At 41.6% G+C, this 16,735-nt stretch overlaps 1 protein-coding gene and 1 non-coding gene across 2 annotated transcripts; one reads left to right on the top strand and one right to left on the bottom strand.

Moving 5' to 3' along the window:
* LOC109224440 (protein RIK) lies at window positions 858–5,947 on the bottom strand (the record flags this gene model as incomplete). The annotated part of the gene is given in 10 exon segments (XM_019389024.1): window positions 858–1,374; window positions 1,526–1,643; window positions 1,791–1,884; window positions 2,401–2,487; window positions 2,564–2,659; window positions 3,431–3,506; window positions 3,588–3,622; window positions 3,732–3,830; window positions 4,247–4,463; window positions 5,642–5,947. Coding segments are annotated over 10 exon segments (1,413 nt in total), but the record flags the coding sequence as incomplete, so codon positions are not given.
* On the top strand, window positions 6,119–6,192 carry TRNAN-GUU. The gene has a single exon. It is a non-coding gene; the product is annotated as a tRNA-Asn (tRNA).

Genomic DNA, 16,735 nt, shown 5'->3' with positions numbered 1-16,735 from the left:
GGAGCATAAGTTCACTTTCCCCAGGAACACCCCTCTAGATATGAACCTGTATATATTCTTTACACCAAAAACTAAGGGAAACTTGTTTTATACAAACCGGCATCTATTTTCAGTTATATCATCATTCTAGAAGTCGATTAGCCAGATACCACATAGTGAATGGTCAAAGAGCACCACTCGGAGAGGTGCTTTTGATCCGTTCAGATTAGTGATATACATGTACACCTCAATCTTCCACTACGTAGTTAGAACAGGTGCTTTTGATCCGTTCAGATACCACATAGTGAATGGTCAATGAATGGTCAAAGAGCACCACTCGGAGAGGTGCTTTTGATCCGTTCAGATTAGTGATATACATGTACACCTCACTCTTCCATTACGTAGTTAGAACAGGTGCTTTTGATCCGTTCGGATACCACATAGTGAATGGTCAATGAATGGTCAAAGAGCACCACTCGGAGAGGTGCTTTTGATCCGTTCAGATAAGTGATATACATGTACACCTCAATCTTCCACTACGTAGTTAGAACAGTAGTAGTGCCACTATTCATATATCATCTACCCCTTTTTTTTTTTTTTGAATCATATCATCTAAGTATCATTTTAGCCCTCATCCAAAAGAAAGGCCATTGGAGCAAAACTTTTTGCACTGCCAGTGCCCCATTGCATACTTCAATAAGCAGAAAGCGATAACAGAAGAACCCCTGAATACTCCAGTCTAGATTCCTTTGCCAGAAATTATAACAAGAAGTGCTTTCAATGTTCTTCCTCACCATTTATAATTTTCTCATCAAAAACCAGTTAAAGGCAATTGCCTGGCGATACCTTAGTATAGGTCAAGGAGATTTAGCACATACCTGGTTTACAGTTGCTTGGCCCTTTGGAGCAGCCGGCAGCTCCTGAAATTTACGCTTCTGTGCAGGGCGCTTCTCCTTCTCAGAACCTATACTTGTCTGTGAAGTGATGCTTGCTCCTGTTGTAGCTGGAGCAACTGTGGCAGTGACTGGAGAAGTAGAATTCCTAAGAGCCAAAGCAACTTGCTGCAGAGGAGTGGCTTGTGGATATATACCATCATAACCAATATAGCTTGTTCTGCTTGTAACTGATTGATGAGGATAGCAACCGGTGGGAGGTTGAGATGGCACAGGATTCAGTGAACCTACAGGTTGAGGCAATGTACCCTGAGAAACAACATTAGTCACACCTGCAGCTGCAGTCACGGGAACTGCTGCTGCTGTTGTGGAGCTTAGAATCTGTGCAGCTACATTGGCTGCAGGTATATTATTGACTTCTGATTCACTTCCAGAACCCTGACTGCTGGCTAACGGTTGTGGTGGAGGTGGAACAGCACCATAAACCTTACAAGAAGAGACTCTGCACAATGACAGTCACAAGATGAGGATTTGGGTATGTCTAACAACAGAAGAAACAGAATCATACCAAACAACAACCCATATAAACCTCTTCTGAACAACAAGTTAAAATGTTGCAATTACATTTCATACACTCAAAGAAACATGCATACCTAGAAGCACCACACTCCGCACAAATAGTATCCAAAAGATTTTCTGCCAAAAGCTTTGCGCGCTCAAGACTCGCACTGTTATTGCTTGATATGAGTAAATGCAGAGGTTGGTGCACATCTGCACATAAAAATAATACATTCAAGAGGAATCTTTATTATAACCAAGAAATCCCCGAGGGCCAGTGGTGCATAGTTGATAACTGATCTTATCATGCTAACTACGGAGCATGGGAAAACATTGCATCAAAAATCAACAAATAGGCACCTTCACCCTGTCCTCCGTCTGAATATCCCGAACCACGCCCTCTTAGCAAGACAGTCGCTCCAGTTTCATTTATAATGTGATTTATATACTGATCCTGCACTTACAAAAGCCAACCACCAGCACAGAAGAAAAACTCTCCAAATGGACGGAGATGTCAGAGAAAGCTCAGAACATTAGAATCTCTTGGCTTTCTATAAATTAGAACAAATTTAAGAAGAGCACATTAAGCATCAATGCATGCCAAACAGGGTTGGGAAATAGATTACACAGAATCTACTGGAAAGAAACAATCATATAATTACTCAGACCAGAATCTGATCAATAAAGAGAAACAATAATAATCAATGTCAACATCAGATCAATAATAGAGAAGTAAAGACTGGTTGTACTTTCCCGATATCTGAACTTGCAAGCAACTCACAACAAATAGAGAAAAGAAATTGAAAAGGAAAATGGATAAAAATCATACAATAAAAGGTTCTGCCACTTTATGTTGCTAACTATGCGAGAGATCTCCATAGAAAATTTCCCAAAACAGTTAACCCTCGACCATACCACCATAACTCAACAAACCAGGGAAAAAGGGCAAAGTTAGATAGAGGGAGCTCACATTTGGTCCACGAATTCGAGCAGCAACATTTGCTGATGGATCAGCCTCAAAGCCCAGGTAGACACAGGTGCTAAGCAGATGATTGACCTGATGGTAAAAGAGTTAGATGTTACAGTAATTTTCTGGCATCAGCTCCTGTCAAACCTTACCAGATACTACTTACCTTCAATCCATTGTTAACAGTACCTTGCTTCAGCATTTCCTCCACTATAGCGGCAGCACAATCAACTGCTTTAATCCTCTCCAGTGTTGTTTCTAGCTGAATCAACCATAGTACTTGTAAATATACCGTAACAATAACATTACACAGTACAGTGAGGTCAAAACATTAAAAACATGAAAGATTACAGAGATAAGTCCCCACTTCAAAGAACGTCAATATTTCTTCATAATGTGACCCAAGATAAGTTCAACTTCCATATGAGGAAGTGTTTTATCAAATACAACACAACCAGAAAGTTAATGAGAGCCCCCTTTTACATTTCTCTACTCAACATCTTTTTTAATTTGTTCCTAAGAAAGCAAAAATAATTAGTGGACTTCTAACTCTAAACTTTTATCTTTTCAACTCTCACTACCTTAGCCAAGTCAAACATGAGCATTAAATTTGAGATGGATAGATAAAAATTGTAGACATTAAAATAAAATAAAATAAAAAATAGAAAGGTTCAAAAAATGAATATGATCTGCTCCACCACAGCTTTTGCTTTAAAAGAGAAAAGATTTTCCAAGATTCTCTAATCATATGTAGTAATTAGTATATATTGGATAAATCAGGAAAAAAGCTAGCAATAAATGAACTCTTAGCTAGAGAATAAAACAGAAGAATATTGGTGGTAACCACTTCAATGGTCGGGAAAACACAGAAACCAAACTAAGAGAAACAAGTTAACAATAGGCAAATGTGTTAGGTAATTAAAATGCTCAGAAAAATGAATCATCTATGCAATATAGTGATGGACAAAACTTTATTAGCAATCTTCCCGAACCAAATGGTGCATCTTAAAAGCAAATAACTAAAATTGCTTACATGTGCCCCAGCAGAAATATGAAGGTAGAGGGGTTTTTCACCATCAGATGGTGCGTTTGGAGGCCTGTATCTACCCCTGCAATAGCCAGGTTAAACAGGTATTACACCGCAAATAAAAGCTAAACAATGAGCAATATAAGACTTCATGGTGTACTACCTAGTTATAACCACAGCGCCCGAGCTCTTCTGAATCTGCAGAAACAATGATAATTAATCAATAAATAATGTGCATAACCTTGATATAATCACTTTTTGCTTCTCGACTCCTCTTTAGTATTACAGATAAAAAAAAAATATTCACCTCTTCCTGGGTTTGGCGCTTTGTGAGCCTGTAACGAACGGCCGGATCAGCGTCATTAATGACAATTTCTCTTGCTATCAACTCATCCTGAATTTTTGGCTGCAATAGTTCATGATTGGAAAATCAGAAATGACCCAAACAAAAAAGAAAGCTGAAGTTAAACAACAGTATGTAGAAGGATTACGGGAAAATGGCATAAAGTGCATGGCAGATTCAATATAAACTCAAAGGACGCATAACAAACACATTAACTGCTGATTTGCAGTAGGACAGCAGCAGGAAAGTGAACCAGAGAACGTGTTGATTAATGATATAAGGAGGCAGATAATGGGAAAAGGCTACTGATAACAGAAATAATGTCCGCCCCAAGAAAAAGGAAGAGAAGCACATGTTGGGTGATATGTGAATAATACATTTGGATAATAACAAATAGAGCTATGTGACAACCCTCAAGTAATAGGGGAAAACTTCCAAACTAGAAAAGAATAAGCAGCATCTTCTCCGATAAATCTTACTTGAATTAATTTTTGGGCAACAATGAGAGGATGCTGCTGCACTGTAGTAGCACCAATAGCGGTAAGAGGATTCATAAAAGCAGCACCTAAGACTGGAGCTACACCAGGTACTGGGACACCAGCAAAAGATCCCATGTTTGCCAATGGAAAAATCCCAGATACTGCTACTCCATCTGGAACAAATGTCTCCGCAGGCTGATCCCACTTTCTCCTCTTCCTGGAAGATGTTGAAAAGTTAAACCACCAAAAGAGTTTATGTGGAACTTCTTATTAGACTGTAAAGTTGTTGCCGACATGATTGAACTTGGAACATTTTTTCCCTATATTTACCAATCAATCAAATAATTTCTTAGGTATGAGCTTCGCATCTTGTTTGTGCTCACATGCCGGTACCAAGCGCAAAAAAAGAGGAGGGTTACTGTAGATACGTCAACAAAAAACCAATCAATTTATGATATGAAACTCAACTATGACTCAATCCTAAACTTGACGGGGGCAGTTATGCGAATCTCTATATCAATTCAGCTCTATTCGGCCCGAGTATATAAACTTTTATGCTTATTTTTTTTCCTCCTCTGCAGCATAATGCAAACAATTCCACTAATGCTTATTGTGTTAAACCAGCTTCTCTAACAAAACAAAAACAACTACTATCCCTCAGTCCCAAACAAGTTGGTCGGCTATACGAATACTCACGGAACACGAGTCTACTTAAATCATATTATGCCAATATTATGCGAATACAAATAAGAAGTATCAGAAATTCTGTATATTTTCCAAATAAATCTCTGAAACGTTAAACCACTCCTAGAAAGTACATTTGGAAATACTACTTCCATTACCTGAAGGGGAGCCTTGGTGTAACCGGTAAAGTTGCTGCCATATGACCAGGAGGTCAACGGTTCGAGCCGTGGAACAGCCTCTTACAAAAATGTAGGGTAAGGCTGTGTACAATAGACCCTTGTGGTTCGGCCCTTCCCCGGACCCAGCACATAGCGGGAGCTTAGTGAACCGGGCTACCCTTTTTACTACTTCCATTACCTCAATACTAGTTGTTCCTATAGAGTTGCAATTTTATATACTAATGCCAATTTTTCCAGCTTAGCATCATACTAAAAGGATATTGACAATCTCATAGAGCCAATAATACATCAAAAGGATTAAAACGTGGAGAAGTAGACACAATCATGCGAAATTTCAATCAGCTAGGCTAAATCCCAAACGGTGAATGGTATACACAATCAATCAAAAACATGTTCAGGAGATAGGGAACAAAATTTAATAAATACGTGAAGTTTCACTTTTTTACCTAAGTCAACGATATTAAGGGAAACTTAGATCACAATTGAAGTGCCTTCAATATTATAAAATTATAAGGATGAAAACTTTATGCACCTTTGCTTCGTTGATGAAGAATTGTATTCTAAAGATTCGGAAGATGAAACTCTAGGGCAATTATCCTCCGTCATTGCTGACAAAATTTCTAGTTCGTTCGATAGCAATGCTTCTTTTGATTCAACAGAGCGAAGAATGAATAAGTTTCACACAAACAAAGATTTCAGACGCATCTAAGTGTTAGAATTTGTGGCGTCGAGACTCCATATTGCATTTGGATTTCGGTGCGAACGGCCAAATGCTGAGCTCTGCTCGTCCAGGGATGTGGATCTCGTGACATGCACGTGCTACCAAGTTAAAGTAGTTTATGACCTGCTCACACAGCGAAGCTGGAATAGCTCAGATGGTTAGAGCGTGTGGCTGTTAACGACAAGGTCGGAGGTTCAACCCCTCCTTCTAGCGTTTCATAGTCCTTTTTTTTACTATTTCGGTGTTAACTGAGAAATACTTAGAGTAAGATTTCTCATCTTAAACAAAGCTGGAATAGCTCAGTTGGTTAGAGCGTGTGGCTGTTAACCACAAGGTCGGAGGTTCAACCCCTCCTTCTAGCGCTTCACAACCCTTTTTTCTCTTTTCGGTCCCAAATGCCACTTGCACTTTGAGTAGGTTTTCCATAGTATACGGAGTGTAACTGATTAATTTTAACATACATTCTGCATTTGCAATTGATTCAAAATCATATTACAATGTACCTTTTTCTCAATAATAAATATGAAGTTGATTTCTCTAATCTTTAACTTTTCTTCTTTTGAACAATTAATTTTAATTGCTCTAGGCAAGATATGAGCATTCGACTTGCTTAGTGTTGCTGAAAAACAAGCAATAAACAAATAACAACTTTTTTGCACTATGTGTAACATCGAAATGTATCATCCATATTCTTTAATTTATAAAAGCTTTCATTTTGTTCATTTGCAATATTAATTTTATTTCTTACTGACAAGAGTTCGAATTGTTACCAAACTTAATGCTCCAATGAACAATCACAAACAACCAATTAGGTGTGTACTTAAGTTGTTATATAGTACATATTCCTAATCTAGATATGATGTGCAATGCTTCTTTTGATTCAACAGAGCGAAAAATTGATTAAGTTTCAGACAAACAAAGATTTCAGACATATCTAAGTGTAAGAATTTGTGGCATCGAGACTCCACATTGCATTTGGATTTCGATGCGAACGGCCAAATGTTGAGCGCTGCTCGTCTGTGGATGTCGTGACATGCACGTGCTAATAAATTACGTTTAAAGAAATTTATGCTGAGCGCTGCTCGTCCAGGGATGTCGTGACATGCACGTGCTAAAGAAATTTATGCCCTGCTCTCACAACAAATGTCACGATCCAAAATCCACTATAGATCGTGATGACGCCTAACGCCGCCGTCAGGCAAGCCAACGATGTTGGATCAACTTAATTACCCATTTTAGTATTTTGGAATCATAACTTTTATTAATTAAATAGCGTGAAATAGAATTTACAGGGTAGAATGATAATCATGTGAACTACCATGCTACACTCTCATCACCTCTTGCATATGCAGCCCCCGCAACAAGTATCACATATCACATATCGAAGTTCCATAACCGGCTCCAAAGCCTCTCTAACACCTTAAACCGATGCTCGTCGTTCCAAAACTAGTCAAACAATGTGCAAACAAATAAAAATGTACTCTAATACCCATAATTAATCAATTTATAATAATTTTCAACTCCGCTCGAAAATTCAATAAAGTCAACCCTCTGGTCCACGTGCCTGGATTTCGAAAATTATCGAAAATAATTACTACCCATAATTTATATAGTATATATTTCGAAAATCATCCAATTTCATCCATGAATTGACCCTCAAATCAAAGATTTACCATCTCATAACTTTGGGGCTCAAACCCCCAATTTTTACAATCCAAACACGGACAAAAATAATAACCAACGAAAACAATCATGGAAAAAATCAACATAAAAGGTCAGATATTTACCCCCTTGTTGAGACGAGAACAACTCCACAAAAATCACCTCAAACAGAGCTCTAGAACTCAAGATATGCTCAAAATACTAAAATGCTCTATCTGTCCATATAAAAAACTATCCAGGCGATTTTTGTTCTTCGCGTTTGCGAAGAGAATTTTTTCGCATTTACCGGTCAACCAAAATTTCCTTCTTCTCTTTCACGGGACCTCCCTCGCGTTCGCGAAGAACAAAGTCCGCACCAGAAACCAGCAACCTTTTCTGACACGGAAATGGGCATAACTCTCTCATACGATCTCAGAATTCGACGATTCTTATTGCTTTGATTCCATAATTACGATACGGATCTAATGGTTCAATCCAATCACAAATCATAGGTAATTTTCTCAATATAGTACCCTTTATGTCCAAAGAAATAGCGTTGAAACATCAAATAAGAGCGCGATACAACCCAAACATATCTGAAACACACCCGAGGCTCCCAGGACCCCATCCAATGACACAAACCAATCCCTAAACATAACAAGAACCTACTTGGGCCTGAAACCACACCAAAAAACATCAAAATCATGAATCGACGATCAAATCCTTCTTTTAACTTTCAAACATTCAAACTTCGATGAACGCGTCCGAATCACACTTAAAGATTCTAGAATGACGCCAAACTTTACGCACAAGTTATAAATCACAATACGAACCTATTCCAAGGCTCCGAATCCCAAACGCATATCGTTAACACCAAAGTCCACTTCAAATCAAACTTAGAAATTTCTAAAACCTTCAAAATGTTAACTTTCCACAATAAGCGTTGAAATGCTCTCGGGCCACCCGATGCTCAACCCGAACACATACCCAAGTCCGAAATCATCATACGAACCTACTGGAACCTTCAAGTCCCGCTTCCGAGGTCGTTTACTCAATAGTCAAACCTTAGTCAATGCTTCCAACTTAAAGCTTTCGAAATTAGAATTTTCTTTCCAAATCAATTCTGAACTTCCCGAAATTCAATTCCAACTACATGTACAAGTCATAATACTTGAAGTGAATCTACGCAAGGCCTCAAACCACTGAACGACGCGCCAAAGCTCAAAACGACCGGTCGGATTATTACAGTACTATTGTATACTGTTATATTACACATGTTATTTGACTAGTGAGTGTGTAACGACCCGACTGGTCGTTTTGCTTTCTAGAACCCCGTTCCCCTAAATAAGACTTCCCATACTTACTTTTACTGATTTATGACTTGCGGGGATGGTTGGTACGGGATTTGGAAGAGTTTGGATTGAAATCGGAACACTTGGTTCCTTAAGGTTGGCTTAAAAGGCCAAGTTTGACTTCGGTCAACATTTTGAGTAAACGACCTCGGAATTGGGATTTGAGGGTTCCAACAGGTCGTATGATGATTTTGGACTTGGCCGTATGTTCGAGTCGGGTTTTGGATGACATGGGAGCGTTTTGGCTCCTAATAATGAAAGTTGGTTCTTGAAGGTTTTTAGAAGTTTTTAAAATTTGGTTTGGAGCGGGTTTTTGTGATATCGAGGTCCAAACGGAATTTCGAGACCGGGAATAGTTCCATAATGTAATTTAAGACTTGCACACAAAATTTGGTATCATTCCGAGTAGTATAAGTACGTTTCGGCGCATTGGAAGTAAATTGAAGGACTTGAAGTTCTTAAGTTTGATTCAATTGGTTTTAGGGTGTGATTCTTAGTTGTAATGTTGTTTCAGGCGTTTCGAGAGTTCGAGCGAGTCCGGTTTATGATTCCAAACTTAATGATATGTTCAGGCGGGGCCCCGAGTGCCAATCGGACGAGGCTCGGACCAAGTTGAGAATTTAGAACCACAGCTCAGTGCACCAGAACTGTCATAACCACACCTGTGGTTGGTCGGCCGCAGGTGCGAGCCATGATGCGTAGAAGCGGTCCAGGAGGGGCAGGCCAGGCTTCGCAGGTGCGGCCCTCCTTCTGCAGAAGCAAGACCGCAGATGTGGCCCTCTGACCGCAGGCGCGACGCCAGCCAACCCAGCCATTTCCGCAGAAGCGAACACTTGTCCACAGAAGCGAGGGCGCAGATGCGGCCCACTGACCGCAGGTGCGGAAAAACTGGAGGCAGTGCACTTCATTTAATACGGGACTTAGGTATTTTTGACTCATTTTCACTCCATTGTTGGGCGATTTTTGGAGCTTCTTGAGAGGGATTTTCATCTAGCTTTTGGAGGTAAGTAATTTATATCATATGTGAGTTAAATACTTAGATTATGGGTAGATTAACATGTAAAAATTAGTGAAAATCATGGGTTTAGAGGAAAACCTAGGGTTTTGATAAAAATGGAGTTTTACCACAAAAATGGTTCTGGAACTTAGTGAACATCATATATTTATGTTCCTAAGGTTATGCGTAACAATTTCCTTCGAAAATTTCCGGAATCCGGGCACGTGGGCCCGGGGATGAATTTTAGGAATCTTGCCTTTGGGGTTGGGTATCACTTTAATAGTTAGAATATGAACTTTTGAACTTATAATGATTGGTTTTTACACTATTTGAATAGTTTTGGATTGTTCGGCTCCGATTTGAGGGTTTGAGCGCATTCTTGAGTTTGGGAGTAGGCTTTGAGGCGAGGTAAGTCTCTTTTCTAACCTTGTAAGAGGGAAATTTTCCCATAGTTGAACTTAATTAATATGTGATTATTTGTGGGGTCTACGTACGCACGAAGTGACGAGAGTCCGTAGGTAGCTACTATTTGTGTTAAGTTTGGGTAGTTTTAGGTTTACCATGCTCTGTGGACACTATTATCTGATTATACGTGCTAATTGTAACAAAAGGAAGTAAGTTGAGGATTTCTAAGGATTTAAAGGCTTTAAGTTGAATTGTCCTCATTTTTAAAAAAACAAGAAAGGATTATGATTTCAATGATAAATTATACTTGACCGCGTCGCACACATGATCCGCGAGCGGGGTATTTCCTTAAATTTATGTTTGACCGCGTCGCATGTATGATTCGCGAGCGGGGTGAATAGATGCATCTATGGTTCGCGTCGTTCTACCCTCAGCAATGCATATTTTATATTTATATGTTGGATCGGGCCGAACGTCCTCGGCGGTATTTGTGTGTGATAATAGAACTGGAGCCCTTTATAATTTGTACAACTTACTGCTTGAAAGGTCACTTGTTTTAATGAAGAAAGTTCCTTGGATTCTTAAATATGATGGAAGGATTTTTCAGTTATTATTCTCGTTCTGAGCTTATTGTCATCTACGTACATTATGATTAAATTTGGAACTTCATATTATTATATTGTTGGCCCTAGTAAGTGTCGGAGTCAACCCCTCGTCACTACTTCTTCGAGGTTAGACGAGATACTTACTAGGTACATATTTTTATGTACTCACGCTACACTCATGTACTTGATTGTACAGGATTTGAGGCAGGTGCATCTGGTCACCATTCCGGCGCGTATATCGAATTCCCCTTTCGAGGCTTCACGCTGAGCTGCCTTCTGAGCCGTTCTGCAGAAGCTGGAGTCTTCTTTATATTATACATTCTGTCTATTTCCTTCCAGATAATAGACTAGTATTCTTTTGTATATTCTACTAGATGCCCACATACTAGTGACACCAGGCCTTGGCACACACGCTAGTAGACTTATGATTTTGGATTTGCTTACGTGATTTCAATTTTACTTAATTGCTTCCGCATAAAATTGTACTTTATTTGCAAACTCCTAAACCTTGATTAAATGAGAAAAATAACATTCACTTAGTAATTATTTAAAACGGAAAACCACTATATTGATTTAATGTCGGCATGCCTAACAAATGGCGTTGGGCGCCATCACGACCTGAAATGGAAATTGGGTCGTGACAACATGGTATCAGAGCACTAGGTTCACGTAGGTCTCACAAGTTATGGGTAGGCTTGGTAGAGTCTTGCGGATCGGTACGGAGACGTCTGTACTTATCTTCGAGAGACTATAGGTGTTAGTAAACTACTCTTTATTCATCTCCTATCGTGCAGTTGATGGTATACTAAATCTACTTCTTCTATTCTCTCATAGATAGTGAGGACGCGTACGGCGGACGTTCCAGACCCGGGAGGAGCTGCTCCCACCCATTGCTAGAGGTCGAGGTAGAGGCCGAGGGAGGGCACCGGCCCGAGGTAGGGGACGAGGGTGTTCTAAAGCTAGCCCAGTAGCAACACTAGCGGATCCAGTGGAGGATCCCATTATGGAGGAGCAGGGCGAGGTGCCTGTTCCAGAGCCAGTCCTCGGTAGATTTCATGATGGCACCGAGCTTTCAGGAGGTCATGGGCCGTATGCTGCGGTTCATGGACACTATGACTCAGGCTGGTTTATTTCCAGCAGACCCAGCCACATCTTAGGCGGGAGGGGGAGCACAGACCCCTACTGCTCAGGCTTATGGACGTGCAACTGCGGTATATCAGACTCCGAGTACACTAACTATGGGCGGGGCCCATCCAGTTGTAGCGACTGTACTTGAGCCTGGACTAGATGCGACCGGCGAGCCACTGAAGCTCTTGGACATATGGACTAGGCTACACCCTTCTGTCTTCGGAGGTGGGCGACACAAGGACCCCCAGGACTTCATTGATAGGTGCAGGGACAGACAGCACAACATGAGGATATTAGATTCGGATGGGGTGGATTTCACTACTTTCCAGTTGGAGGGCAGGGCCTGCAGATGGTGGCAGTCTTATCTTCTCGGCAGGCTAGTGGGTTCTCCTCCCATGACTTGAGACCAGTTTACACGGCTTCTATTGGATAGGTATATTCACTCTCTCATAGGGAAGAGTTGTAGTGTCAGTTTGAGCAGCTCGAGCAGGGTCAGATGTCTGTGACCAATTATGAGGCGAGATTTTCTGAGTTGTCTCGCCATGCACTTATGATACTTCCTATAGATGCAAAGAGAGTATGGAGATTTGTTGCAGGGTTGCACCCCGGTATTCGGGCTAGCATGGCCCGAGAGGTTGAGATGAGTACTGATTATCAACTAGTGGTGGAGATTGCTCGGAGGATTGAGGGCTATCTCCAGAGGGTTGCACCCCGGCTAGGGGCAGAGGTCAGTTTGGGAGGGGTCAGCCTAACAGGCCTACATATCCAGCACCGCCACCACCTCCTAGGGGTACTCCAGCGCGACCCTATTTTAGCGCTATGCCAGAGAATTTTTACCGCCCACCAGTTCATTAGGGTTCTTCCAGTGCCTATTTCAGTGCCATGCCAGAGAGTTCATACCGCCTACCAGCCATTCAGGGTTCTTCTAGTGGGTATTCGGGCCACCAGGTTCAGACTTCGGGAAAGCAGTCTATTGTACCGAGAGGTTGTTACGAGTGTGGAGATCCGGGTCACATGAAGAGGACCTGCCCCAGACTTCGGGGCAAGGCAATACAGCAGGGTCATCAGCCTATGATTGCAGCACCAGCTGCCCGACCGCCCACAGGTGGGGGGACAGGCTGGTAGGGGCCGTCCTAGAGGTGGAGGCCAGGCAGGGGGAGGTCAGCAGCTATTGTTAAGTCAGGAGGAGGCCAAACAGCCGGCGCTCCATGTCACGACCCATAATCCACTAAGGGTCGTGATGGCGCCAGACACCGCTATCAGGCAAGACAATCAAACCAGTGAATAAGAAATGAAACATTTAACAACTTTTAAAATTCTGAATAAACCCATAGACATCCCCAGAACCCGGTGTCACAACTGCATGAGCTATTTCTAAGAAACCACACAATACAACATCCGTCCGAAATACAAATTGAACAGAAAGTAAATACAATACACTGAAAGAGACTATACTAGTTGCGGGTCGCCTCGAGGAAATACATCTCACCTAGTCTCCGGGTCGCCCGTGCTGCTACGCCCAATGGGCCAATAGAGATACATGTACCTGTGCAACAAAATGCACAGCAAGTGTAGCATGAGTACGAAAACAATGTGTACTCAATAAGTATCCCCCCTAATCTCGAAGAAGTAGAGACGAGATGGCAACTTCGACACTTACTAATGGTCCAATAATAATATTATTAATGCGATGACTCACGAATTTATTAATAACAACAGTAGATTCAAATGAGTCACTAAACAGGTGAAAGTTCCTTTTTTATTTAAAGTCTCCGGATTTACAATCTATTAATTAACAATTATCTTAAGTCGGGGAGAGCAAATAGCAATATCAATAAATCTCAAGGCAAGCAATACAAGCATGTGCAACTCATGCCGAGGTCGTACGGCCCGATCCAACATAAATGTAAAATGTGCACTACCGAGGGTCGAGCGGCACGAACCATAGATGCATCTATTACCCCGCTCGCGAATCATACATGCGACGCGGTCAAATTTAAATAAACAATCACCCTGCTCGCGTACCATACATGTGACGCAGGTACACACAGAAATACATGCTCAAACAGCAAATTAAGAGTTTATCGGGGAACATTTATCCAAATAAAAGCCAAATTCTCTTTGAACGATTTAAGAAAATGAAGCTTAATACTTTTTAGAAATTCATTTACCAATTCGATAGGATTTAAGCAATTCAAACTGTCAATAACATTACAAATATTCCAAGTACAGCATGCTTTTGGGTCCTAGACTACCCGGACAATAACATAATAGTAGCTACGCACGGACTCTCGTCACCTCGTGCGTACGTAGCCCCCACAAAAAGGAGCACATAACCAATTAATTCACCTATGGGGACAATTCTCTCTTACAAGGTTAGAAAGGAGACTCACCTCGCTCCGAAGATCCATAACCGGCATTCCACGCCCTTCCGAAGACTCAAATTGATGCACAACGCTCCAAAACTAGCCAGTAATTATGAAATCCATTAATATATGCTCAATTACTCATTATAATCCAATATAGAACAATTCCTAATCCCGATTGAAAAGTTGACAAAATTGCCCTCGGGCCCACGTGCCCGGATTCCGAAAATCTTCGAAGATTAAGCTTACCCATAACTCCACGAACTCAAATATATACTTTACTCTCAATTCCATACCCAAAATCATGGTCAAATTCCAAGAATATCAATTTTCTAGGGTTCCCTCAACCCCCCAAATTTCTACCAATTTACATGTTAAAATCCATACAAAATTGACATATTTAACTCAAGATAGGTGGGATTAGCTTACCTTGTCGTTGGTGATGAAAAATCACACTTGAAGCTCTCCAAAATCGCCCACACCCAATGAAAAATGGGGGAAAATGACCAAACCCCCAACTTTAAAAGAACCATTCTGCCTCTAGTACTTTCCGCACCTGCGGTCACTTGACCACTTCTGCGGTTCCGCAGGTGCGGTCCAATACCGCTTCTGCGATCTTCCTCCAGTTGCCCCAGCCCGCTTCTGCGATTCCCCTTCCGCAGGTGCGGTCCCGCATCTGCGGCAAAATGACCGCATATGCGGTACCATGCCTAGCAGCCCAATTCCGCTTCTGCGGCACGAAGGCCGCTTCTACGGCTCCGCACCTGCGGCCCTATTTTCGCAGGTGCGGTTACACCAACAACTTCAACTCCTTCAAATTTCCATTTTCGATCCATTAACCACCCGGAATCCACCCGAGGCCCCCGGGACCCCAACCAATCATACCAACCAGTCCCAAAACACATTGCGGACTTGCTCGAGGCCTCAAATCATATCAAACAACGCTAAAACCACGAATCGACCTCGAATCCAAGCTTTATGAACTTTAGAATTTCAACTTCTACTTTCGATGTTTAAACCTATCAAATCACGTCTGATTGACTTCAAATTTTGCACACAAGTCATATTTGACATTACGGACCTACTCCAATTTTTGAAATCGGATTCCGACCCCGATATCAAAAAAGTCAACCTCCGGTCAAACTTCTCAAAAGCCTTCAAATTTCTATCTTTAGCCAAATGGCTCCAAAATGCTCCACCGACATCCGAATTCACTTCCGATCGCGCTCCCAACTCCAGAATCACCATACGGAGCTACTCCCAGAGTCGGAATCCCAAACAGACATCGATAACACTGAAATGCACTTCAACCCAAACTTATGAAATTTCTTCCAAAATGCTAACTTCCACAATAGGCGCCAAAACGCTCCCGGGTCACCCAAAACCCGATCCGGGCATGCGCCCAAGTCCGAAATCATTATACGAACCTGCTGGAACCTTCGAATCCCGGTGTCGTTTACTCAAAAATCCAATCCTAGGCAATTCTCTCAACTTAAAGTTTCCGAAATGAGAATTTACTCTCCAAGTCAACTCCAAACTTCCCGAAATTTAATTCCGACCACGCGTACAAGTCTAATACCTTAATTGAAGCTGCTCATGGCCTCGAACTGCTGAGCAGCGCGCTAGGACTCAAAACGACCGATCGGGTCGTTACATCCTCTCCCACTTAAACATACGTTCGTCCTCGAAAGTGCTAAGAAACATGCTGGAGTTGTCTGAAATCATTATTTAATATCTCGTGCACCTACCCGTGCTACCACAACTCAGTTGGGCACATCAGCTCGATCAAATCTAGAGATAACCTCTTTCATTTTGGCAAATAAGCCTTGGCGCCCAGTTTCAACATCCGAAATTCTCTGCCAGGCCTGCTTTCGACATATGAACACCGTATCAATCACCACACGCTGTACCAGAACATGACTGCACACCCTCGCTGAATTCACACCATGCACCCCATCATTCACAAGACCATAATAACACTCTCTGATCATAATAGTCGACATTTCCCGAATCTGATGCTCACAATGCACCCCATGACATATATAAGTCCTGCTCCAACTCTCGCAATGCCGCCACGACGGAAGGGATGTGTAGAAGTTCATAACCAACTGCCGAATCTACGATTCATAGGGTCTATACTCCTGTCAAGAACATCACCTCTTTATGAACCAAATAATGGTCTTTGCTCCTTAATATACTTCATATATTCAGATTGCACTGATCCTAACTCCAATGATCTCGTCTCACCTAGTACGAACTGCTCAGGCAATAAGACACCTCGGACATGGTCAAAAGTCTCATATGATGCCACAATGTGCTAATAGGCTACCAATTCAAATGCGATACAAAAGGAAAACGAACTCTGAAAAGGAAATCCAATTACCCTGCTCGCGAATCATACATGCGACGTG

This window comes from Nicotiana attenuata, chromosome 1 (genome assembly GCF_001879085.1).
Source record: "Nicotiana attenuata strain UT chromosome 1, NIATTr2, whole genome shotgun sequence".
Taxonomy (NCBI): domain Eukaryota; kingdom Viridiplantae; phylum Streptophyta; class Magnoliopsida; order Solanales; family Solanaceae; genus Nicotiana; species Nicotiana attenuata.
Note: the sequence above shows the minus strand (reverse complement) of the source record. Positions and strands in the feature narration are given on the sequence as shown.